General features: G+C 46.7%; 1 protein-coding gene across 12 annotated transcripts in view; it reads right to left on the bottom strand.

Moving 5' to 3' along the window:
* The window catches only part of ccser1 (coiled-coil serine-rich protein 1), a 103,955-nt gene that overhangs the window by 68,739 nt on the left and 9,608 nt on the right, over nucleotides 1-25,608 (bottom strand). For all 12 annotated transcript variants that reach the window (XM_064297269.1, XM_064297275.1, XM_064297276.1 and 9 more), the window contains exons 4-5: nucleotides 12,041-12,131; nucleotides 7,034-7,154 (exon numbers count right to left, since the gene is read on the bottom strand). In XM_064297269.1, the coding sequence (XP_064153339.1) occupies nucleotides 7,034-7,154; nucleotides 12,041-12,131 (212 nt within the window). The remainder of the gene's footprint in view (nucleotides 1-7,033; nucleotides 7,155-12,040; nucleotides 12,132-25,608) is intronic.

The raw sequence follows: 25,608 nt of genomic DNA, 5'->3' as shown, positions 1-25,608 counted from the left end.
ATGCGCAGGTGGAGGTGAAGATTTATGCAGCTATTCGCAGTCTGCTGCTTCCGTGGAGGTCTGAACTGAAGACGCAGAGCCGTGGTGACGCGGGGGTTTTAAAGATGTTGGGAACACTTCATTCATTCAAGTATTGACGTAGCTAATTCAGACATTACACCCGTCATTGGGCTCAAACGAGCAGATTCAGATTAATTTCAAAAGGTCTCGATGTTGTCAGACTGCACTCCAGCGCTAATTGTGTGTTATTCCGTCGCTTCCAAATTCGCTGGAATGAGCGGAGCGCTGGAGAACGGCACCGGTAATTAATAAAGACAAAGCGCCCGCTGGAAAAGAAATGAAAATCGCGTAGAGGACCGCCAGCGCAGCAACCGATTCGGTTTCAGTGTTGTGTTGATTTTCCAAGTTATTTTCCTCAGACATTGCAAAATTTGACAGGCAAGAATAAAAACATTTTAAAAAATGTAATTCCTGAAAATGACTCTGGCACCCTTGATCAACAGTACAGTTTGTGAATACCTTAACTCTTTGATTTTCTAAAGATTTTACCAATGGCTGCATTCATATGATGGAATGAAGACAGAAAAGCAAATTGCATATTTAATCACGGCTCCAAAGCAACAGACACAGTAAGATTCACTGGTCCTGGGTTGTACTGTGATCGTGGACTATTACTTTCCTGCTTCAGTTACCCTTCAAAATCACCTCCCATCACTTGTAAGGTTGTTTCCCAGGAAATGGAGCATGCACTTCCAAGCACCTCCTTTCCTATGAGCAAATGTGGGAGAAAATATCCCGGTCAGTTATGTTCAGTGCACAGAAACGGAAATACTATCTGGGCCAACATACACTTCCATTTCATTTTCCAGGACCTCCTAATAGTTTTTCCACAGCATTTTGATTTAATTTAGCCGACACACCCAAAAACAGTAGGCTCAATACGAATAAATGCTTTATGGATTTTAATAACAGACCACGACTTCTAAAAGTTTGTGCTTTACAGTTGCAGACCGTTTAGTAATATGCTAATTAAGCAGACCGCTTTTTCCAGACTTCATCCATTTAACAATGAAAGGAGTGCCTCGTTTTTGCCTGTCAGCATGTTAATGGGCGATGTGGATTAAAAAGATACGTAAACAGGAAAGAGGCCGAATTTTTGGCGCTCGGCTCGCGGTCGCTCGGTCCGCACGGTCGCCCGCCCCGGTAAATGGTGCCGTTTGGGCTCGGAGGGGAAACGCACTCCGTCATACCGCGACCGTAAATAATCAGCGCTTCGGAGAGGAAGAAAAAGAAAAAGAGGAACGGCGCTCAGACGAACCGACGCGGTAAGACGAAGCGAAGCCGGCGGTCGTTATCGACGGCAGACGCGTAAGGGGGGGGGGGGGGGGGCAGACCGAGGGGAACCGCCGAGCGCACTTGGCGAGCGCACTTGGCGAACGCGACCGGTGAAGAACGGGCGGCCGTTTCCACTGCATCATGGGAAGACGGCCTTAATGGCCTCGGCCTGACGATTAGGCCCGCGGTGCAGTCGATGAAATACAGGCCGCCTCTTTTAACAAGTCAGGAAATTCGATGGCCGCACGCGCTGAGGGAGAGGATTGATCGTTCACCGGGCCTCATCTAGAAGGCATAAAATACGTCTTAATGGTTGTAACAGATGATCAGTTATAGATCTCGGTAACTGGCCGCCATTATTTACAGCGAGGGGAAACAGAGAGCGGGGGAAGAGTACAGTTTTTAGCCTGGCTTATTTACGGCTTCGCTGCGACCCGGAGCCCTGACAGGAAGGATCTGGAAGTTCAGAGGATGAGAGAGTCTAACTGTTCCTATGGAAACAGCAGACGGAACAGTGCGCGGTGGGGACGGATGACACATTATCAAGCACACCTCCCCTCCGCTGCTTATTTCCGTGGCTGAACAGGCGGATGAATGCCGTCGCCTGCCCACTCGGGCCGTGAGTAATGCCTCTGCCCACCACCGTGCACTCAGACGACTCGCTCTCTCTGTCAACCAACCGTTTAGCGGCCTGTGGTCCGCGATCGGAGGAATGTCGCCGTGTTGCGACAGCGATGCCGTGACGTGCGCGGTCGCACAAAGAAACCGTCCTCCTCGTACTTTCGAGGACTGTCTCTATCACTGGCTGTTTACAGAGAGCCTGCGTCGCTCCACAGTCTCAGCGGTTTACTCGTTAGAGCGCGGAGAGTTAGCACGTTAGCGCTGTCTCCGGGTCTCCACCAGTCAGAGGGCTGTCTCTATCACTGGCTGTTTATGGAGAGCCTACGTCGCTCCACAGTCTCAGTGGTTTACTCGTTAGCGCGCGGAGAGTTAGCACGTTAGCGCCGTCTCCGGGTCTCCACCAGTCAGAGGCCTGTCTCTGCAGAACTACACGCCTGTGGCTCAGATCCCAGCAAATTAGCCGGCAGGAGCCGCTCGGGGCAGGCTCTTCAGCAGATGATGAATTTTCGGCATAAACAGGCCAGATTGTCTCCCAAGGATAATAAATCTTCACACTTAGCCGGGCACCGTCGGGCAGAGCCCCTACCCCCCGGGTCCCCCGGCCGCGTTCCGCGAAAACACTGCATCGCCAGACGAGCGGTTCAGGAACTACGGAGGACAGGCAAGCATGCGCAGCCTCTCTTTCCACACGCAAAAAAGAAAAAGCTCTGCGTGGTTTACGTGCCCTCTGTCTTTTTCCAACGTTAAACACGACAATTCTGGGGAGAAAAAAAAAAAATTTACCTCATACTTTGTGAGCTCCATTATTTCAGAACGAATGTACAGACAATCACTGCTCAAAGCAGACATGTCTATTTTTTGCGATTCCTTCCATTTTGAGGGAATGCAAACTCGGAAATAATTACGCATTTCAGAATGAATTATCACCGCCGAAAGAACATTAGCTGGAATAGTAAAAAAAAAAATATGAATCAACCCTTGTCAATCACTGGGCTGCAAAGAAAAATAAATAAACAACTAAACCATGTGAAAACAAGGAAGACAGACCATATGTTAGTTAGCCTCTTTTAGACCATTCTTCACACGCACACACACACACACACACACACGCTTTACTGTAAAATCACGTCATCCAGCTTGAATGCATACTGTTTTTGTTTAATTTTTGAAGAAAACTGTATTTCTTCCCAAAAACAAATAGAAATTGAGAGAAATTGCAGCAAGAGCACTGCACATTCATTGAGTGTTTCCCGAAATATAAATCAGCAGTAAATACTCAAAATAAACTACTCGCAGGCGAGAGAAAATTTATTTGAATAAAATTACTTTTTTCGCAACATTCTTTTGCACACTGATTCATGGACTCAATAATTTCAAACACATAATTTATTCCGCAGAAACTCACTGCACTTCAAGGGTTTATAGAGTCGCAAAATTGTTTTCATATTGATATGCCATGATACCCTTTTCCAGTTCATTTCCTTTAGAATTATGACCTTTTGGTTTATTTTGTTTACCCTGTGATTCTTTGGAACCTGCAACCGGGGAGACAGAACACTTACTGATGGAGCTTCTCATGCAGGGAAATATGAAAAATGGTGAGAGAAGAAGTTGATTCTGTATCACAGAATCATTCCCTGGGATATCGTATGCTTAAATAAGCTTCAATAAGTTTCAGATTTATAATGAACACTCCCTACCCTTCTGCGTACATGTTTTATCAATATGCCAAAGACCAGCCCTTTTTGGGAGAAACAAACTCAACTGAAATACAGAAATGTTTAATGCATTAAATATTTACACAACCATCTAAAATGAAAGGTGCTAATATTAATTACCCGAGAAGAGGAACAGGCCTCTGAGGCTAACAGGATTTGGGTGTTCTTGTGTCACCACGCGAAACGGGTTTACTTCAACAGTGACGGATGGCTCCGTGCAGCTGTGGATCTTAACCCTTCCCCGTGAGGTTGTGACACTGCATTGATTTACGCATGTACACCTCGCCCGAGCGTCATGTGACTTGGGAGGCCGAGCGAACGCGACCGATTGGTCTCCGGGACATGCATGGTTAAGAAGCGGCTTTGCTAAAGGTGTATCATTACTCATCTTCTGGCGCTGTCGGCGCACTTCGTCATAAATCACACGGGCCTATTTATCGATATTAGACGCATTACATTGCATTACGGTTTATTACAGGCATTTAAGCAGACGCTCTTAACCAAGAGTCACTTACTCAGCTTTTATATTAACATGGAATCCATTTGTACAGCTGCATATTTACTGATGCAGTACAAGGGACTGGGCACCACCCAGGAAGCAAACCTATAGCACAGCTGCCTCACAGTTACCAGGAAAAATGGGTAAACAAAGAAAGATATGTAAGCAGCCTTATACATATATATATGATGGAAATGGACTGCATTTGCATAGTGCTTTTTCCATCAGCTACAGCTGCACAAAGCGCTTTACAGTGAATGGCTCTCAGTCACCCACACAGTCACTCACCAGCAGTGAAAGGCAGCCACGCAAGGCGCCAACCAGCCTGTCGGGAGCTATTAGAGGTCAGGTGTCTCACTCAAGGACACTTCGACACTTTTTAGGATTCAAACCGGCAACTCTCCAATTGCCAGATAGCCACTCTACCTCCTGAGCTAATTCCCCCCCCCCCCCCCATAAAATAATTTACATAAATACATAAACATAAATTTTTATACATCATATATTATAGTGGCGTCTGTGCATGAATGTTCATCCAACATTTCCAAAAAATGTATATGTACTTTTCCATAATTGGGGCCTCATTAAGCGGTCTGGAGTTATACACAATGCATTAGTGCAGCTTTGACAGATTCACTAAAGGCTATACTGAGCCCCATATTAGCACAGGCCTACATCACGAAACAAGTGACACAGTCCCAGCCACGCCCACTGAGCACAGCTTGAGCACAGGGGGAACAGCCTGGAGGAAAACAGAGACTTCAGTGCACAATATTCCTGTTCCATCCCATACCTCCAGCCAAGCAGAGAGTTCAGCGCATGTTACTCCTGCACCAATCAGTGACTTCAGCGCACTATTCCTGCACCAATCATTGACTTCAGCGTGTTATTCCTGTAGAGTACCGACCCATACCTCCAGCCAGCATTAGCCAGTGGCGTTAGGCCGCTGACCTACCTTCTCCCGCACAAGAATAGCATCCTCCTCCCTCCCATCTGCATCTCCCCTTCCCCACATCTGCATCTCCCCCCACATCCTCCATCACCTTCCACATCTGCATCTCCACCCACATCCCCCCACATCTGCATCTCCCCCCACATCCTCCATCACCTTCCACATCTATCTCCACCCATCCCCCATCCATCTCCCCACATCCTCCATCACCTTCCACATCTGCATCTCCCCCATCCCCACATCTCATCTCCTCCTCCATCCTCCACATCTGCATCTCCCACCCCACATCTGCATCTCCCACATCCCCACATCTGCATCTCCCCACACTCATCCCTTCCACTCACCACCACATCCCCCACATCTGCATCTCCCCCCACATCCTCCATCACCTTCCACATCTGCATCTCCACCCACATCTGCATCTCCCACTAATTACTGCAGCTACCTGTGTCCATTAGCACTGGAACATCCACCCTTTTCAGGTCAGAAACTGAATTTCTGAACTTTACTACACCCATGAAAATTCTGTAGCTTTTTTGGCACGTTTCCAAAAGTCAATTTTTGTTCATTATGAATGTCAGCGCTGCAGAATGGAAGTGCTTCACACAGACGACGGATAATTTGTTTGATTTAAAATCCATTGTTCCACAAAGCAAGCCCAGGTCACGTTGGGACCTGGCCTTCCACAGCTTTTATTAAAGCAGTTTACAGAAGCGGGGAAATCGGTGGGTAAAAACACACACAAACACTGGACAGCACAGCCAGTTCATCTTACATACCGCAGAACATTCTGCTGTATGTCAGATGAAGAGAAGGATGCTGAGAATTTTATACGTGTAGAACCTGCTTATTTACTTTTCCTTTTATTTACCTTTATTTAACCCGGTGAATTAGCTGAGAACTCAATTCTCATGTGCAGTGATGACCTGAGTCAATCACAGAGGGCAGGGGAAAGAAAAGGATTCAGATAATTAGGACAAAGCAGATAATTAGATGTAACAGGGATGATAGGAGGCCAGACACAGAGGAACTGTTTTTTTTTTTTTTTTTAATTCCTCATTTCCAAGGACACCAAGGTCAACTCCCTCCACCAGAGCGACCGGAGGAACAGACCAACGTTAAACTGCACTTCTGCTGGAGTCGCGAAGTACATAGGCCACGAAAGGCCACAAAACGCAAGACAAATTACAGAACTTGAGAAACCCTTTTATTTATTCAGAGCTGGCCATGTCTGGCCTCAGAATTGTGAATGCAGGGGTGCCGTAACCTCTTTATTAACAATCAATCTCCGAGCGCGAAATGGCAGCCCAACCCAGGAAACATTTGTTCTTGAAAAACAAAGGATTTTCAAACCTGCAAGCGCAGGCTAAATTGGACTGTGAAGAGCCTCAGTGCCGCATTGAGCATAATTGGATTCCATTTACACAGAGGAACCATTTCAAGGAGGCCTTACTTAAAGTTTCTTAAATGAAACAGGTAGGCACCTGAAATTAATAAAAAAATGCCGAGCGAAAAATACAAAAGTAGAGAAGTAATGCTTTCTTTAAATTGCTTCTCAAAATTAATGACACAGACTACCCTCTGAAAGAGATGACCTTTGTGCTGTGAAGGTATTCCAGAAGCACCGCCATTTGCTGTTCAGACCGCAAGCAGCCAGACTGTGTAAAAACAGACATAAGGCATTGTCCGCTGTTTATTAATAACTGTCATTATTACTCTGTCCTGCTCATGTAAGGATTTCATATAAGGGCCCCTCGTCTCTGCGATAGTGTACCATCGGTTCACCGCCAGCAGACAGCTTCCATTCAGTTAAAAAAAAGTCATCTGCGAGGCAAACTAAGGACAAGCACAGAAGACCACGTATACGGAGCGAGATTCCGAAGAGCTGCATTCTGGGAAGGCACATACCTGTGGGAGGACTCTGTTCCGCGGGGTTCTCTGCCCAGGACCTTGTCTGAAGAGGGCTCTATGGGGGAGTGCAGGAGGGCCAAACAGGACGCCAGGGACTGGCTGGAGTCCTCTCTGGAAACTAAAATTAGGAACAGCACACCGGTCAGCACAACCTTCACCATTAAAAAAATAAAAAATAAAACCCTAAACAGCTCATTAAAAATCAATCGTCCTCAAGCTAGGCAATCACAGCTCACAGTGCTTACATAAGCAGTGATATATGTTTATAAAAACCAAAATGTGCGAGGGAACGTTTCCCGGGTAATGGTGACTTACTGAAGGATGCCCTGACCTCACGTCGATCACGGTGACAGTTGGATAATCTGAATAAAAATGGCCGCCAGCGCTATGTGTGCTGTGTGGTGAGGGGAAAGGCAAATGGCTAAATTATTCACATAATTCGCCTCCGCAGCCGCCAGATTCCTCGGGAAACGGATTCCGGGTTAATTTCAGGAAATAAAAACAGCGAGAACGCTAACCTGGCTGCCTTTCCAGCGCCTTTTTCACAGATACCTATCTAAAAAATAAAAAAAAAACCAACAAAGAGGCCCGCAATTGCATATTTTATCACAGGAAATTGAGAGCCAGATTCACAGGTACAGCTGAACAGAACAGAACAAAAATAAATGTATTCACCATTTTAGTGAATGTACCCTGTGCTGTCAAAGGCATAAATAAGCAAGCGCACGCACACACACACACACACACACACTTTATGCATTAGCATCCACTTTCCATAAGTGTTACATTTACATAGCTTTCACACATAAAGAAAGGGAGAGAGGTTTGGAGACGGTCTGGGCACGAGGTCATCGTGTTCCTTATTGAAAGTCGCCGCATGCCCGCAGCAAAAAGGCGGCGAAGCCAAGCGGCTACGCTGCAGCCCGGGCCAGACAGGAGATTTACGAGAGACACACTTTCATACCACTTTGCATCTTTTACATCTGCATTCTCAGGATTAATAATGCTCGGTTAGGCGTCATCATACAAGTCAATGAGCCAAAAGGATATTTTCCATTTTATATGATACGTAGTTGGCAAAGAGGTATTTCGTTATAAATTTATCTATCAATTTTTTTTTTTTTTTTTAAATGACTGAATTACTCCTGTAATAAACACCTCACCTAACCCTGCGGGGGTATGCTGCAGCCTTTTAAGCGACGCCGGGCAGCGTCCGCGGTGCTGAAACCCCTTTTACTCGCGCTGGCACACTCGGGTGAGCTCGTGCAGGAGGAAAGCGGTCGATGCGCCGCTCCTGTAAGAGAGAGCGGAGCAGCCCTCGCTGCCCCGCGCGTGACACCCGACGCGGGTAAAAATAAACGCCGCCGGTCAGGAAGGAGAGCGCCGCGGAGTGCAGCCGCGCGCCGGTTGTCACGGAGGCAGTTGCTATGACGGGACCCAGAACAACCTTTGTCGGCAGCGGTGGCGGCGGCGTTCATTCCGCCATGCGTCCCCCCCCGCGCGCGCGTTCGTCATGGCAACCCGCGCCTGCACTCTGGCGCGGATTCGGGCCGGCGGATGCGTCACCGGGAGAATCGCGATGGCGGGTCACACGCGCTGAGGAGCTCTTCCGTCCGTCGCACTGCGCCGGCGGACGGGTTGGCGCCGGTCGCTTCACACTACATAATGCATTTTCCGAGCGGGTTTCGCGCCCGGAGCTAATGGCCTGTACCTAATGTCTTAAAAGGGGGAAAGTAGATTTGCTTTTCCGAAAACTTTCCTAGAGAAAGAGGGTAATAAAAAAAAAAAAAAGGCCACACATTCAAAACTCTTAAAATGCTCTCGTGCTCACGGGTGAAAGAAACAATGTTTGAGCCTACGATGCCTACGTCAAGTGTGTTCACTGCATTGCATGCGTGTTATTTACCTGGACAAGACAACTGAGTATGATTACACCTCCACAACCGCAAGACATGTAATTATGAGCCCATTAAGGATACACAAACTGGATATGTCAACTAATGAAATGACGTTAATCACCATTAGTAAACAAGCATGAATTAATGAGGACATTGCCAGTACCAAGTAGGCTAGATCATAGTAGATATCCAATTAGCACTAGTTTACCTGCATAAAACCACAGAGCAAACCAGTGGAAAATGTCAAATGTGCACAGAAGCAAAATGCTATGTATGTATATGTGTATGTTTTTTCCCTTATTTCTCTGCCTCATAATGGCTTCCTTGACTTTCACTGGCACAGCTGTGGTTCCCGTGTAGAGAAACGCCAATAACAGACTCCAGAGGCAACCAAGAGCCTACAATCAAGACTTGATACCAACAACTCTCCCGCAACACACACTAGCAGCACAATATGCGATAAAATAAAATAAAATAATAAAACGGCGAGCTCTGATATTGTTGGCGAGCTAAACGTCGGTCTCTGCGCGAAATGGACAACGGCGCGTTTCCCAATTAGCGTGATGCACTTTCCGGAACGTCCCGCCGGCCAGGCCGCTCGCCACTCGCTCGAAAGTGCGGCGAGCTCGACTCGTTACGCGCGCGCGTGCGAAAACTTTGAGACGGTCGCGGGAGCGGGTGCCAATAAAAACTAAATTTACGGCCCCTCGTACTTATTATTGACTCTTCTCCACCTTTGCTGCCGGAACATTCCGGCACGCAAGGACTAAAAAATCTACAAGGCAGAATTTATCGTGACCGACCCACCTGCCTGCTATGGGACCCGAAGACTCCAGTTAATAAAAGCGGGGGGGTTTGCTGAGTGCCCCCTCCCATGGGCCTCAGTGAAGAAATAACAATCATTTTTAATTGGACTGACAGATGACTCGGCACTAAAAAAAGAAAAAAAAAAAAAGCGGTTCTTAACATCGATTCTAATTAAACGGCGAATTTGCATACGCAACGTACACACGCGTTAACAGCTCGAAATTCACTGCAAAGGCCACTTGAAAAGTCAACAGGTACCTGAGAAGTAAACCCAAGAGGGCTGCCACAGAACAGACAGGGCAGGTGATGAAAAGAACAGCGCTTCTACTGCCATTTGGGTGTACGGTTCCCTCCGCCACCAGCAGCAATGTTCATCCATCCATCCATCCATCCACCCGTCCATTCATTATTTATACCAGCTTATCCTGGTCAGGGTTGTGGGGGCTGCTGGAGCCTATCCCAGCATGCACTAGGCAAGAGGCAGGAATACACCCTGGACTGGCCGCCAATCTATCGCAGGGCACACACACCAGTCACTCATACACTCATACCTAGGGGGCAATTTAGACTCTCCAATTAGCCGAAACCTGTGTGCCTGTGTGCCTGTGGGAGGAAACCGGAGTACCCGGAGGAAACCCCACACGGACACGGGGAGAACACGCAAACTCCACACACAAAAAAGGCCCCGACCAGGAACCAGCAGCAGCGATGCCTCCATTTTAAAATTCCTGCAGTTCTGTCACATCCCTTCCGAGTCAGAGGAGTCTTGTTTGCTCCAAGGCTAATCTGCCGCACACGTGCAGTCGTTACGATGGCGAAAACGAAGCAGTGCTATAAAGCGTCTAAGTATGCAAAATCGTATTTGCACGCGTTAATGGCAGCATTAGCTCTGCCTTTTCGTAATGAGGACACGTCCTTGACACAAATGCAATCTAGCGTACGCAACTGTGGCTCTGAGTGGCCTGATGACTGCTATTGAAAAAAGCTGTATTAGAAAAACTGCAACCATAAGGCAATTCATCAAGCCCTCCACGAGGTAAACCAGATTTGTTTAAAAGACATAATTGGGGGAAAAAAAATGTTCAGGACTTTAAAGTGGCAGCCATAAAATTCATACTTTCAGGCTTTCAAACAATCATAATTTTTGAGCACAATATCAGGTCCCATTTATTAAAAATGAAAATTTCATTTTAATGCAGACGTGTTTGTAAACACCTACTAAGTTTTACCATTGTTTTAAAACGAGAAGGAAAGGATGAAACGACTTCACTGAATGTAAAAACCTTGGTGTTCATTTTTTTATTTTTACTGTCCATTGACAGAGCGCACGCCTAGCCGTCCTGAACATATCGACTGGGAAACAACATCAACCCTTTTAGCATGAAATACACATGAAATGACAATTTAAAGGATATTGCTCGAGATGACGGCCACTTTCTCACCCATACCCATTATTGAAAACACTGGCTGTCCAATCTATCCAAACAAAGGCATCATTAAGCAACAAAAACATTCTTTCCAGTTGCTGCTATTGCAAGTCTGAAATGCATTAGATGAATTGATTTGTGTGAAATTTGGCTCAGCAGCACAGAATACACAGCTAATAGGACTGCCCAGATGCCCTGTTCAGCCCAGTGCTCATTCCAGTTACCAATGTAAATGTCGACAGGAATACATTCTTCATATTTTTTAATCTATTTTTCTTCCTGTTTTTTTTTTTCTCTCCCAGCCTGGTAAACCCAGGCATATTTTTTTGGCCCATCCCATGATCGTGAGATCTCGCCTAATCCCAGGGGGGAGGCCAGAACAGTGTGCCCCCTTCCTGCCAGGGCATCGCACCTCATGCCCCCGCTGCCCTCGGGCACAGATGCCAGCTGATCCACAGCAGGAGTCGCTCCAAACTCCTGATGCCAGGACGGTCCCGCAAGGACCGAATCCCTCCCTCCCCAGCCTGGGCGACATTACGTTTTTTTTGGGATGCAACACGAGGCTTCTGGGTACGGTCCAGATTCGACCCAAATCTGAAGGGCGTGCAACTAAACCGAAAACCAGTGTCCCACCTGGACAAGCCACTTGACCCCCTGACCTTTGCGGACGCCGGGCAGATGTTGGCAGCAAAGAGGGAAGAGGTTAAACCTTCCTCAGAGAGAATTTCAGACGCGTTCCAAATGACGCCACATACGGACTGGAGCGTCGTTCAGCCGCAACGCGAAACGCGCCTTCAACGCAAACTCCCGTGTGCGCTCTCTCTCCGTTTCTGAGCGCACGGGCATCTCTTCAGGCGGGGGGGGTGGGTTACCGTGACGATGGCGCTGGTCGTCAGAGAGATCCATGTCCAGCATCAGGTCGTCCTCGTCCAGCTCGGAGGAGCCCAGGTTGTTCAGAACATCCTGAGGAGAAAAGAGAGACGTTGAGAAACACTTTAAACGATTTGAAAGCCGAGGGAGAAACAAGTATTAGAGCAGTTAGCACTTCACACTGGGAAAAAAAAACACAGAAAATGCAAATTTGCAGTTAGCAGACAGCATAGGAAGACAGTTTACTGAAAACATTACAAACATTCCAGCACTTTACTGTAAAAAAAAAAAAAACACACATTAAAGCGCCATGTATTAAAGATAATAAGTGTACTGCTTACAGTACACAATCTGATATTATAGTTTACCGAAATCATTACGAAAGTACATACCAGAGCACAACTTACCGCAAAAGTCATTAGAGTACAGTTTACTGTTCACACCCCCAATTATTTTAATTATGCAGTGAGAACGAGCTTCTGACTTCTCAAATGTGTTAGGGAGGCTACTATAACCCAAAAAAGTGCATTCCTTAAATATTTTCACTGTGAATTCACAATGCTTGCTATTTCACACTTGTAAGTTTGGTTCCTTTTCATTACCACTCAAAACGAATAGGGGGGGGGGAAATCTGCATTCTTTACGCGAAGTTACAGTATAGAGAATAGGAACAGAACGGCCGTAGACAATAACAGTGGAGCATAACAACATATGCTCACAGCTCCATCGAGCAGAACGAAATTTTAATTGTCTCCGAGATGCACTGTGTTGTGCCACAGAAGAGCGGCGACAAGCGCGCGTTGTCACACAGTCAGAAACACAAAATACCGACTCAGGTTATAAATGCGGCGGCCTTGAGTGCGCAAGAAGTACTGTATGTTTTCCCAGCACGAAAAAACGCAGGATGTGTTATCTATGGCTCTGTGGCGACACGTTAGGTTTCTGGTCCTTCCCATGGATTTCTGCTTCCATCTAGTGGTAGTCGTGTAGAATACAACCCATGAACAAGAGACAGATTTGTGCATCCAAATCCCAAACGCATTGGCTATCAGATCCGGGAATCCTAGTCCAATGTGCAGTGAGCGTGACTGTACCCAATTGAACAAGGGGACAGTGGTTACACCCCCCACCCCCACCCCCAGTTATAAACATTCCTTAAAACGGGGGAAACCAATCACAGCTGCGTTCATTAAACCAGTCACAGATTAACGGTATTTCTCTAATAAAACGGATGCCTTGCTGTGGGCTGTTTCTCCTCCCGAACACAAACAGTGCGGAAGTCTGTACCTACAGTTATTCTGCTCAATGCGTTGAAACAGAGGTAAATCACAGCTTGTGAGACGCAGGCGGAACCGGCCGGAGGCCAGAGTGTGGCCGAAGGAATTCACCAGGGCGCCGTTTCTCCGTAACTACAGAGCTGGAAATTTCCGCCTGATTCAAACTTATCGCCGCCGTTAAATCGATCGCCGCGCGACTTCAACCGACGCACCTGCTAGCGAGCAGCCCTTACTGTAAACTCTCCGGTTAAGAGCTGATCAACGAGAAGACGGAGAGAACGTCAGACTCGAGAGGACAGAGTATTTTCAAAGCAGAGAGAGAAAGACAACAGGAAAGCTCGTGTGTATTTAAAAAAGGGGGGCTAGAAATGCTTTAAGTAGAGGCAGACGTTTGATGCTCGGCGAGCTGAAGACAGCAATTTCCAAACAGAAAGATAAAATAAGTGATATGTCCTTGGCAACAACAAAAGGGCATAAATGTGAGAAAAAAACCTCTCCTGTAATCCAACTCAGCCTGGACTGGCATGACAGTTTTGCATTCTGAGCAAGGCTGTTTTCCCAACTGACTCGTTGCTTAAAAAGGCTTTAAATTGTACGGCAAAATGAACCCGTCTTCCCAGTCGACACTGCTTAAGACAGCAAAACTGCGGAGCAGAAGCAAACCGATTTTCCCCCCACAGCTGCAACCCACCTGAAAGGCTAAACGACTAATCTCTGCCTCTGCGTCTCCACTTTAAACTATCCGGCTCCACGTTAGAAATGAAAACCGTCTTTATTTGTCTCCCGGCGTTTCTGCATAAATATTCCCCCGTCTTCCCAGCCAAAACAATGCGCGAGCTGATTGGGTGATGAAATGGCCGCATGATCCAAAAACACAATCCATAGGCCATTTTTATAATCACATCCACAGTTTTCATAACACTCTATAGAACTTACTTACAGCAACGGGGGAGTTTTGTTTTTTTTGGCCCCATTTCAATATTTACTGCACAGTTACACAGTATTACAGCCACACCCAACCTGTTACCAAACAAGTATACTTAAATGGGTGTTCTGGAAGAGTACCATAGATGTTTTTTGTCACATTGGTTGGGTGAGTTCTTCACAGTGAAGTGGAGGGTCGCCTGTTTTTTTTCCCCCACTGAGAGCTAGCGGTTTAGAAGCAAGGCCTTTAAAGCCTCGGCTGAGCTGGGAGTCCTGGGCGTAAAATAGATTAAAAATTTAATACACAATCCGCACTTTACTGTGGCAGACATTACATCAACAACAGCATCAGGAAAACTTCAGCAAAACTCTGAAAATTGCACAGTAAATAACGGGAGAGAGCCTGCGCAAGATTATTCAACACTTTGTAGATACGGCTATTATTCTACTTTTTACAACCTCATGATCATATTCCAGGGTACAGGTAATATGATATATGTCAGGAGGTTGAAGATTTTATATTAGTGTGGCCTGGGATTATGCTTTATACAATAAGTGGATAATGAATTCTGTAAGAGAAATATTACACGGCTTCTACAATCAACCAGACATAATGATATTTTGTGGACCGTTCAGGGACAGTTTGTGTCACTGCCTAGTCACAGAGCGTCACCTGAGGGGGGTGGGGGGAAGCAGGGGCGGTATCACGTGCTTGGTAACGGCCCCGGACTGTCAATCACATTGTGCCCACACCCGGCTCGGACTTCATGACCATACAAGGTCGTGCGCAGTCTGGTGGCTCCAAATTGTACAAAATGGTGCCACAAAAAATTGCACATCAATGGCTTCAAAATGCTTTTCGCAAGCCGGTAGAAAAATCAATGGGTGACATCACAGTCACTTTGTCCATATTTTCTTTGAGTCTGCGATACTTTTCCAACACAAGCATGGAGGCTTACATATAGACCGCATTTCTGCATTCCAAAAAATGATTGCCTCTCCTTAACGTTAAATGTGTTGTATCGAACACTAAAGTACTCAGTACAGATCATTTGTGCTGCAGACAGTGTTCGCATTCTTAGGTAGTGCAAGGTCTTCACTCATCTCTCTCTCATCACTCTCCTGAGTTAATGAACTGCACATGTGCGTGGCCTCTCCTCGGGCGCCATGGCAACCTACAGTAAAGCGCAGGTCTGTGTTGGAGAGACGGTCCTCGGGCGGTAACTGAAACCTGACCGTGCTGCTGCTGACAGGGTCTCACAAGGCGGCGCGTAACTTGCCACAGCATCAGCCAGACAGACCAGAGCATCCCACGGTCGACTGGGGACCCAGTGCGTCCCCCCACACCAGACGCACGTAAAGCATGCTCCTCCAGCGCAGTGACTGCACAGGACACACAGCCCCGATTTGCTCAGACCTTCAGCGCATGCAAAACCAATAACGTGACCACCGATTGGTCGTGGCCGATTTGTTTTGCACCAATCACTGGTGGTGGTTATTCGTTTCTCATGCGCAAACGTTGCTAGTAAGTCAGGGCTTTAAGTCTGCACTGCTCCAGTGCAGTGACTGCAAAAGGCTCTGCACACTCGTGTGAAATGAGTGGGGATGTCCCTGCAATGTGACAGACCCCCCCCCCCCAAAACAACATGCGTACAGCACTGTGAGCCAGTCATCAGTAGCACACACACCAGGAGCACGACCCCTCTGGATCTCGGAGAACCCGACGTCGTCGACACGCCCGCGTGTTTAAGCCAGCCTCCCCGTGCGGCGCTCTAATGGCTGGCTGCGGTCTGGAAACAGCAGGCCTGGAAAGAGTCTGGGAGGGCCAGATGCCCGGTCCCGCGGGGCGGAGGGATGTAAATGCGCTTTGTTAACTGCGCGGGAGAGAGCCGAACCTTATGTCAGCCGGAACACTTTGGAGCGTTCTTCTATTCCCGCAGCCGGCCGTGTAATTAAACTTCCCCGTTTGCTGGCATGAACACCGGGGCTCGCTCATCAATATTTTACTCTGTTCATTATCTTGGACTAAGCTCATAGTGCATAGCACGCGCGCACACACTCACAACCACATACTCACACATACACAGGCAGGCACGCACACACAGGCACACACTCACACACACACAACCACATACTCACACATACACAGGCAGGCACGCACACACAGGCACATACTCTCACACACACACTCACACACATTCATAGGCACACATTCATAGGCACACCCACAGGCACGTAGGCACAAGCACACACTCACACTCACTCACACACAGGCACGCAGGCAGGCACGCACGCACACACACACACGCATACAATCAGACACACACACAGACAATGAACAAAACATAGAAACACAACAGCACTCAAACACTGATGAAATCCAGTGGTTGTATCCATAACAGTGTGAGGTGCGTTCTCCTGGCATGGTTTGGACGTGCCCTACTCTCAGTCGCCAGATCTGAACCCAAACAAGCATTTATGGGACCATCCTGAAACAAGGCCTGATACAATTGAACTTGAGAGACATTCTCACTGATTGCTGGTGTTGTACACTTCCAGTAGAATTCCACACACTGAAAGACCAATTTGTACCGAAATATAGGGCCCAATGCCATTAAGTTACTTTACATTGGTACTTCCACAGTTCTTATTATATTGGTTTTCCCTTCTCCTTGGCTCACTCTCTCCCTATACCTCCCAATACACACACACATAGATGGAGAGGGACAGAGAGTACAGTACGTGTGAAATAGTCTAATGCTTAATGTCATGTGTAATAGAATGTGTGTATTACATGGTTTTGTGATCATTCCGAGCAACTGCAGAAGCTTAAGTGGGAAAATGTCTGGTTTATGGCTTTAATTGATATTTAGTGGATAATGAATTCTGTAAGAGAAATATCACATACAATCAGCCAGACATAATATGCAGCTCAATTAAGCAGTATGTGCATATGCGGCAATTACATTTAAATCACGCACATGCATTGGGAACCGTTTTACCAATTATCTTCACCAGCCACATGACATAATTCAAGTACAACATCACAGCCTAACGGAATCACTTGTGTCCTGACACGTAATAGTTCATATTTCACTGGAGTTTAACAATAAAAACTATTATCTCTGTGTTTTAGCGAAGAGCATGAATACTGAAATCTTTATATCGTGAATGTAAATGGGTCCTTTATGGGTCATGGATATCGCAGATGTCAAAATTCCATGGGGGCGGGCCCCACAGGCTGGTCTGAAGAGAGGACCCATGCCATTGGCCACATCAGCCAGGCAACCCTACAAGGCGGCGCATGATTGGCCACGTCACCACTGAAGGAAGGATTTCAGTAGGCGTGACATCCGGGTCTCGTCAGGCACCCGTGACCCCCTCCAGTGGACCTAGCGCTCGTAGTTTAGCGGTATGAGCTGTCCGAATCCAAATTCACATCTGACAGACTGAGGAGCCTTAATTTAGGCCCAACCCATTTCACGGACACTAACAAACTTACATTAACTTAGGACCAGCCCCAAACCATGGACACTAACAAACTTACATTTCACATTTCAGCCATTTATCCAGACTTAAACAGCTTACATTCCTTGGATGTGTTGTGGGAAGATGTCCACTCTGCTTAGGGCTGTAAGGCATGCATGTAAGGAGAGATCTCTTACACTCAAGAGTGCAAAACACTGCTGGACAGAGAAGGCAAATACAGGCTCTTTATAGCACTTCAGTGAAAAGAGAAAGAAATAAGTGAAAAAAAATCCCCCTGAGTTGAGGTAGTAGAAAAAAAGCATGTTGCAGACAGTCCAAAAGGGTACTTGTGTTTAGGGCAGGTGGGCAGACCACAGCCGTTCCACTTACCAGTGAAAACAGAACGTAAACACACACGTCTTTAGTCGCATATGCCAGAGTTCATCTAAAGAAGCATGCTTTTTCTCTTCCTTCTCTTTTCACTCAGTTACACAATCAGCGAAGCATTCACTCATATTAAACTGCCTCAGACACAATCCATTCAGCTGGACGTTCACTGGAGCAGTTCATGTACCAGGCTCGAAAGGTGCAACGGCAGTGCCCCAACCGGGATTCAAACCTGCAACCCCACAGTTGCATGCCCAGTCCTCTAAACCCCCCAACGCTTGGCTGCCACAACACACCTAGCCTACCTCCTCCTCCCGTGATGCTGTATTCTTCCCGCTCTATTTCACTTGGGTCTGAAACAGCCTCTGGCAAACCCCGGCGTCTGTGCATCCTGATGACGCTGATGCTCTGATGTTGTTCCCCGAAGGGAGAGCTCGCAGCGACACAGAGCGAGCTGGGCTCTGAGACACCAGCAAGGGAGCTTTAGAGACGCCAGCGGAGGAGTTAGCATGAGGAACGTCACACTGGCCTGATACTGCAGCGTTCCCAGAAACCACATTCCAGAAAGTCTCCGCGGAGTGGACCGCAGCGTGTGATAAATGTGAGGATCTCGAGAGACGCTCGACTCAGGACAACTCGAGAACAAGGAGCAGCTGAGGAAAGTGTAGGAAGACTGCGGCCTAAGCAGCTCACAGCCACCCTGCTGAAGAACCGGTCTGAACCGGTCGACAAACCTCTTTTAGACGAAGCACACGGACTGCCGCGAGCTCGACCAAACCCGGGCGGAAATCCTAACACTTTTTTTTATTATTAGATGATTCATTTTCAGGTTTGGAAACCGATTTTTCATACGGCTGGGCTGGTCAGTTACACTAAAACAGCTAAAAAAATCCTCCTCTCCCAGACTCCAGTGCTGCTGTCGTTTTTCATAACATAAAAGGCGGCTGTGCTGCCGCCAGGAGGTGAGATACGGTTCGCCGCCGGGCACCGCTTCACTTTTTCACATTACGCTCGAATAAAATATATTTAGTTTGCCGCTTTATCTGTTTTTCCAGCGGATTTTTCCTGCATTTGAGTGGCCTGAAAGTTTTGCTCTTCTTTTTTTACATATCTATGCTTACATCTAAACTCCATACACTTACAGTATAACTAACGCTACCAGGTTAGTCTCTGAGAACATTGATTACACGTGGCACAGCACCTGGATGGCAGCACACAGTGCTCATTCGTCCTTGAAATCAAATTCCACATGCAGGTGCACTGGAATCACAGTACGTCTTGTACCTATCGACGCTTTACGTTTCAGTTTAGCCTGTTGATGTAGGATAGCTAGCCCACAGCCTGCGTTCCCAGAGTCCAGCGATTACCATTAATCAACGCAAAAATGAACATCATCATATATTTGTTTGTTTACGTCCTGAAACGGATCTTTACAAGGACAACATGTGTTTAAAAAAACCCACAATTCTCGTCAACTTTAAATACATTCCCCCTTCTCTCAATATAGCAGCAGTTACTCTTTAAGGTCTAATGTTTATCAAAGTTCATTAACGAAAACTCACTGAAGTGGATTTTGAGGTATATAGCCCACAATGTAATTGAATCAATGCGACCAGTACAGCACCATGAATTTGAAAGCGCTCCCCTGACAGTATACCGCACCATAAACATTCGTAACGGGCAGGTTTTTTTGTCCACCCCACATATTTTCTGTCCAGGATTTGCGCACTCCACAAAGAACCATTCGAAACACAATTCAATTCTCCGCTGCACACGGAAAATTAAAAATCAGCGAGCCACCTCAGGGTGGAAGCCATTTGCTTCTTCGTCTCACACGTACGCGGCTATGATGAAACTGTGCTTTCTTCAAGTGCTCGGGGAAGAACACACATTAATGATTTCACCAACGTCCCACCTGGTCTTGAGTGCGTGTCCTGTCCTAACAATAACAGACGCCCACTTTGATTTTCCGTTGTAAGTGTACACCCTGCTTAATGGACAAACAGCCTAACAACATTTCTTATTGAATTATACTTTAAATAAGTGCTGTTACTCATACCAATCTAATCTTCTTCTCCATGTCTGGCCTCTGGCTAAGGCCATAACCCCCAGCTTATTACACATGACATTCAATAACACCGAGATCAATTAAATGTCCGGTTTAATTGTTTTAATCTCGCAGGAATTCCGTTCTAATAAAAGAGGTCGTGTAGCATAACGCTTTGCCATGCCCAGATTATATTAAGTACACTATGATAAATGTAATCTTCCAATTTGCGAATTAATTAGCGGATGAAAATAAAAAACACACTGTGGGCCAGATTTACCGGAAGGAATTAGTCACAGTGCAAAACATTCGCAATATTGCGGCTCTGTTGCGGACACAGATACCGACACATTAACGACCGGCTTACCGAGACTCGTTCTATTAACGCAGTCAAATTCAAAGCCTTCATTTGCAATTTTGCAGTAGGAGACACCAACAAAAAGGGTGTAAAAGATGCACAAAAATATATAGATTTAAAAATAAACAAATAAATAAATAAATAAATAAAACCATGGCATGATGTTAGGCAGCGTACAAATGGAAAAACTTTACAAGGGCAAAACACACAGGTGGTGGTCCGACTAAGGAAAGAAAATGAACACAGACAGAACAAAAGGTGAAAAATCCCCGCAAAATAAGGAAGTCGTGTGGGTGGAAGGAATAGACACGAATGAACCTGTGATGGGAGAAGGTCACAGAGTGTCTGAAGGTAAAACGGTACTCAGAATTCATTATATAGGCTACTGAACTAGCATGCAGAAAAAACTGTTTACGTGGTTTGAATTCAGAACTGCCTTTTCATACCAACTGCCGACTGATGATTTCAATACAAGTCAATAAAACAAATATAATTTCATATTATATCTGAAAATAAGTGAGAAGGGATTAGCAGCAACATGCGTGATACATATTTTAAATCCTAAAGGCCTCTGTGCTTTGAAACTCAGCGTTCAGCACACACCTCACACCAGCTATTTTGAACAGTTGTATCAGCTCTAAATCTAATCACTTACACTTTGTCCCACAGGTTAACGCTTCACCGGGTTTGATCAAGTCTGTTCTTTTCTTTTTTTTTTTCTTTTTGATGCGATCTCTTTCATGCAGGCGCACGGGAATAATAGCAGCGATAACATAACATAGTGACGGAGTCAACGCATCACTTTTGCCTGCCTTTGAAAACCAGAACAAACATTAGAAAATATGTAAATCAATTATATGTCCTTGACTGCAGCTGCGTTCACTACGAAACACGCACATGTCCCGCTGTCTTTAATTAAGAGGCCGTCTGTGCCATTTTACTCCTTTGCCTGTAAGATAAAAGAGAGGTCCCTGTTTCTTTCTTGTCCACCGTGTCACATTGGCAAAATCAGCGTTCACAAAATTGCGACAAAAACAACACATTTAAACGTCTCTTAAAAGGAAGTGTGGCATGCTTGTAGGTCAGACACATAACCGTTTAAAATTCAAGCGGACAAAAAATATCTAAGCTCTGTCTGATGAGCTGCGTTTTTATGTTCAGAATAAAGCAACGTGAAACGTGCACGAAATTCGGGTGTGAAAAAAACACAGGTGATTTGGTATATTAAGATTGTAACTGTTGACAAACTGCTATCTCTGTTCATCTATATTCAGCTGAAAGCTTCACTGTCAATTGACCAGCAGTTACCTGTGGGCAACACAATCACAGAAAAAGCAACAACGCAACAAGCACGAGGTAGGCCTATAATTGATATGTCAACCTAACGCGGGTAAACAAACAATCGGCTTTATATAAAATGTCTAGCACATACCTTCAAGGACCGTGTACTGCATGCAAACAAAACAGTTAATCACCAGAACTGCTTGAAACTCATTTTTAAAAATGACCAAAGTAGACACCCAATTTAGGCTGCATTGGCCTGCATATGTAATTCCACATGCATCATAAACATCATATAACTGCACACATTTGACACCAAAGGGGAAAAAACTGTAAGCAACAGCGCGGCTTCAAGTGACTAGAAAATTAAAATAACCGATAACGACGTATTCATTACGATGCCAAAACCAATACCGCCACAATAGAGACAGTTACCTTAGTTACTTAACAGTGCGATTTCAGCGAAATAGCATTCCAATAAACAGCTGATCGGCAGTTCCTCCGTGACTATCCGGTTTTATGGTCCTCAGTTTTGCCAAAACAGAGAGAAGTCGCTGCACGCTTGGCTTTTAGGCAGGGGGTGAACCAAGAGATTTAAAATGCAGTCTGCATATTGCATGTTCATGGTAAACAATATGTTGAAATTGTTTCTCGGTGGCCGAACTGCAATAGTTACCAACTTCATTCATATCAATCTCGTGGGAAGCTACGCGACTGTGACACGCGAAAAGCTGGCGGGAGCCTCGAGCCACTTGTGTCTGACAGCTGAAAAGGCGAGTGTCTGCCTGCATCAGCATATCTTTCACGTTTCTTGCCTTTTATAAGGAAGAAAGAGGGCAGCTATGAAATATCTTTCTGCTTATAACCGCCAATAACACCAAGACCATGTTGAGTTACAATATATTTTATCTTTTGAGGCTTAATGGTCTGTTGTGACAAGTGAAAACACATGAGTGACTGTTATTTGCGTCTGGGGTCGGAGTTCACGTCCTTATCGCATCACTTTAAGATTGGCTTCATTCAGCAACTGTTCCGGATGTCTCCGCACCGAAAATTGCTCATACGTTTTTGTCATATTCAATATCTCTTAGTAACTCATCTTTTTCAATCTCAGCAGCTGAGTTGAGATTGAAAAGGTAAGCCTATTTCACAGAACGGTGCGATAACTTGTTGCTTGTGAAGTGCTATTTTTACCAGTGAGAGGTAATTACAGAACCCACATTTTCAATAATACGTGTCTGGAAAATGCACTCTCACTTCTCACTACTTTTTAAGTAAAGATAAATCGAAGGAGGCAGACAGCTATTATAGAAAATATCTCAACATATTCCTTCTGTGGTAGCTGCAGATAATGGAAATTCATGAAGGCAACATCAACATATAACCGAATGTTTCCAAAGTAAAATACTTTGTGAAAGCTCACAGGATTTTTTTGGCCCTGCAATTCACAGTTTTTCAACCTGAGCATCACAAGATTAAATGTTTGAGAAGCATCCCCAAACAGTTCCGAGGTCTATATGAGTCTTTCACTTAAATCTTAATCCAGTTTTTATGCTTCAGTCTTGCTTCTGTGAATCTGCTCTCGCTGTAGTTCATCTAGAACTGCAGCATATGTCTGCCGCGTTTAGCAATTTCCACAAAGTCTTTCTCCCTCCATATCTGAAGACTGACTTCAGTGGAGCGGTTCAGAGCCAGAATGGACACCAGCGGGCGTGGCTATCCCTCGCCTGTTCGTCCAGGTAAAAAACGCTTGGTCCTTGCTGCTGGGGCGACACGAAATTGGTCACAGCGTCGGGCAGGAAGGGGCGCTGAGAGTCGCGGCCTGCCAGGGTCCGCCCGTCGCTCTCTGTCGTGGAGGGGAACCGATTCGATGCTGCTGCTCTGGTCGATGGGGTCGCCTGCGGTCCACCCAATTTGACTGTGTGTGGCTCCTCAGTGGAATGACTGTGCAGCTCAGAAGAGGCCGCAGAAGAGGGCTGCTGGATGGCTCATTCGGTGGAGAAACCACACTGTGGATATGGGTCATCCACACCTCTTGCGCCTTCTGCCAGGAAGAGGGCAACGCACAAATGCAGGTGTTCTTTTTTTCGTCGCAGAATACGAGTTCTGTGAGTGCTGACTGCCCCTAGTGGTCCCTACCGGTACGTAAAGGCACAAGCCAGACTTCCCTTTTCTGTCACACACCAGTTTCTCTAAACTTTCTCTTTTGGAGACAAACAAAAGCATTCTAACATACTGACAACTGATTCCAGTTTTTCTTATTCTTCACAAGAAATGTTATCAATTTTCTTTCCCGGGCGCGACACAGCTCAAAAAGAGCGGCCAGGACCCCCCCTCCCTCCCCTCACGCTTAAAACGCGGCGCGTGCCCCCACACTCAAGTCGTCCCGCGCCAGGAACAAATGGGAGCGTGGCTCTAGGGCGGCTCCTCCTGTCACCCGCCCCGGTCACGGCGGGACGGCCTCCCGGCTGCGCGGAGGCGCCCACGGTCATGATGGGTAATGAGGACATCCCCCCCCCCCCCGCCTGCCATGGGAGTCTCGGTGTGAGCTCCTCAGCTTAGTGACATCAGAGCCATTCTGCTCCCCAGGCCCTCCGCTGGTCCCAACCACCCCCACCCCCCCAGCCCCAGCCCCCCCACCCCCAATATCAAACCATGCCATCCCTCTCCCACCCTCTCTGTTCTGAAGAAAAGCAGCCTGTATCCCAGTGCCAGAGTCAACAGGCTATAATAATAATAATAACAATAATTATAATAATTACAGATTATGCATAATATGATATTATACTGCATTTCAATGCACTTTATGTTCAATCCAAACCGCAACCAATATGTGACGCCCACCAAGGCAGTACACGGCATTGTGCACGAAAGCGCACACAATAACAACACATCATCAGCCTGTTCTCCTTCCTCGCCCCCGTCAGACGGGACAGCCCCGAACGGGCGCCAGGACTCGGGCCAGAACGCCGTCTCAGAACGACAGGACCCCGAACAGCCAGCGATGTGGGACCCGGCGAGGGGTGGGGGATGGGAGGGGGAACTCTCCGGGCCGGCCATTCCCACTGAACAAACCTCCGTCCGGGGCCCGCCTGAATCCGCCTGTACCCCCCCACCGTCCCGGCTCTCCACCCCCCGCCGGGGACGTCAGAAACAACGAGGCCTGATTAACGGCCTTGTCCCCCGACGTCCCGTTTATTACCCAGAATCCCGGTCTGGCCATGCAACAGGCCCGGCGTTCTGATGCATCATCGCTGTCTCCTAGCGACCGGGATAATGAACAATATTTATCTGATATAATATGCCCCGCGCGGTCTTCCCTAATTGCCGCCACCTGCCCCGGATCAGCGTGTCGGAGAGGTGCGGGAGCCCCATCCCTCACTGCGCCACCTCGTGTCCCGTTCGCCCCGTCCCAAATTCCCATCCCTCTGAATCAAAGCGGATACTGGCTTCAGCTTCACGCCTGTTACCCACAATTCCCTGCTTTCTTTCTTTACCGGCATATGGGTCCCGTGTTCGCCCCGAGGGACCAGCCTATGAGGGGGGACCTCCAGCAACCCTCTCATGTTTTTAAGCAGCGTATCAAAGGAACATATTGAGAAGCCATGTGGTGAAAAACCTGTGGACTATCGTACATCAGACTAAAACATCCCATCAAAGATAACTTTGACTACAGTAGCCAGATGCACCGCATTCTTAAAATCAACAGCAACACAGGCAGCCTCTCAATCCTTTTACCAACTGGAAGCCATGAGGAAGTCCACAGTACGGAAGGAAAGCAGGAGTTGTCCATCTCGTTTGAGCAGCAGGGGTCGACCATCTTGTCTG

The sequence above is a fragment of the Anguilla rostrata genome, chromosome 10 (assembly GCF_018555375.3).
Source record: "Anguilla rostrata isolate EN2019 chromosome 10, ASM1855537v3, whole genome shotgun sequence".
Taxonomy (NCBI): Eukaryota; Metazoa; Chordata; class Actinopteri; order Anguilliformes; family Anguillidae; genus Anguilla; species Anguilla rostrata.
This window is presented reverse-complemented; position numbering and strand designations above follow the sequence as displayed.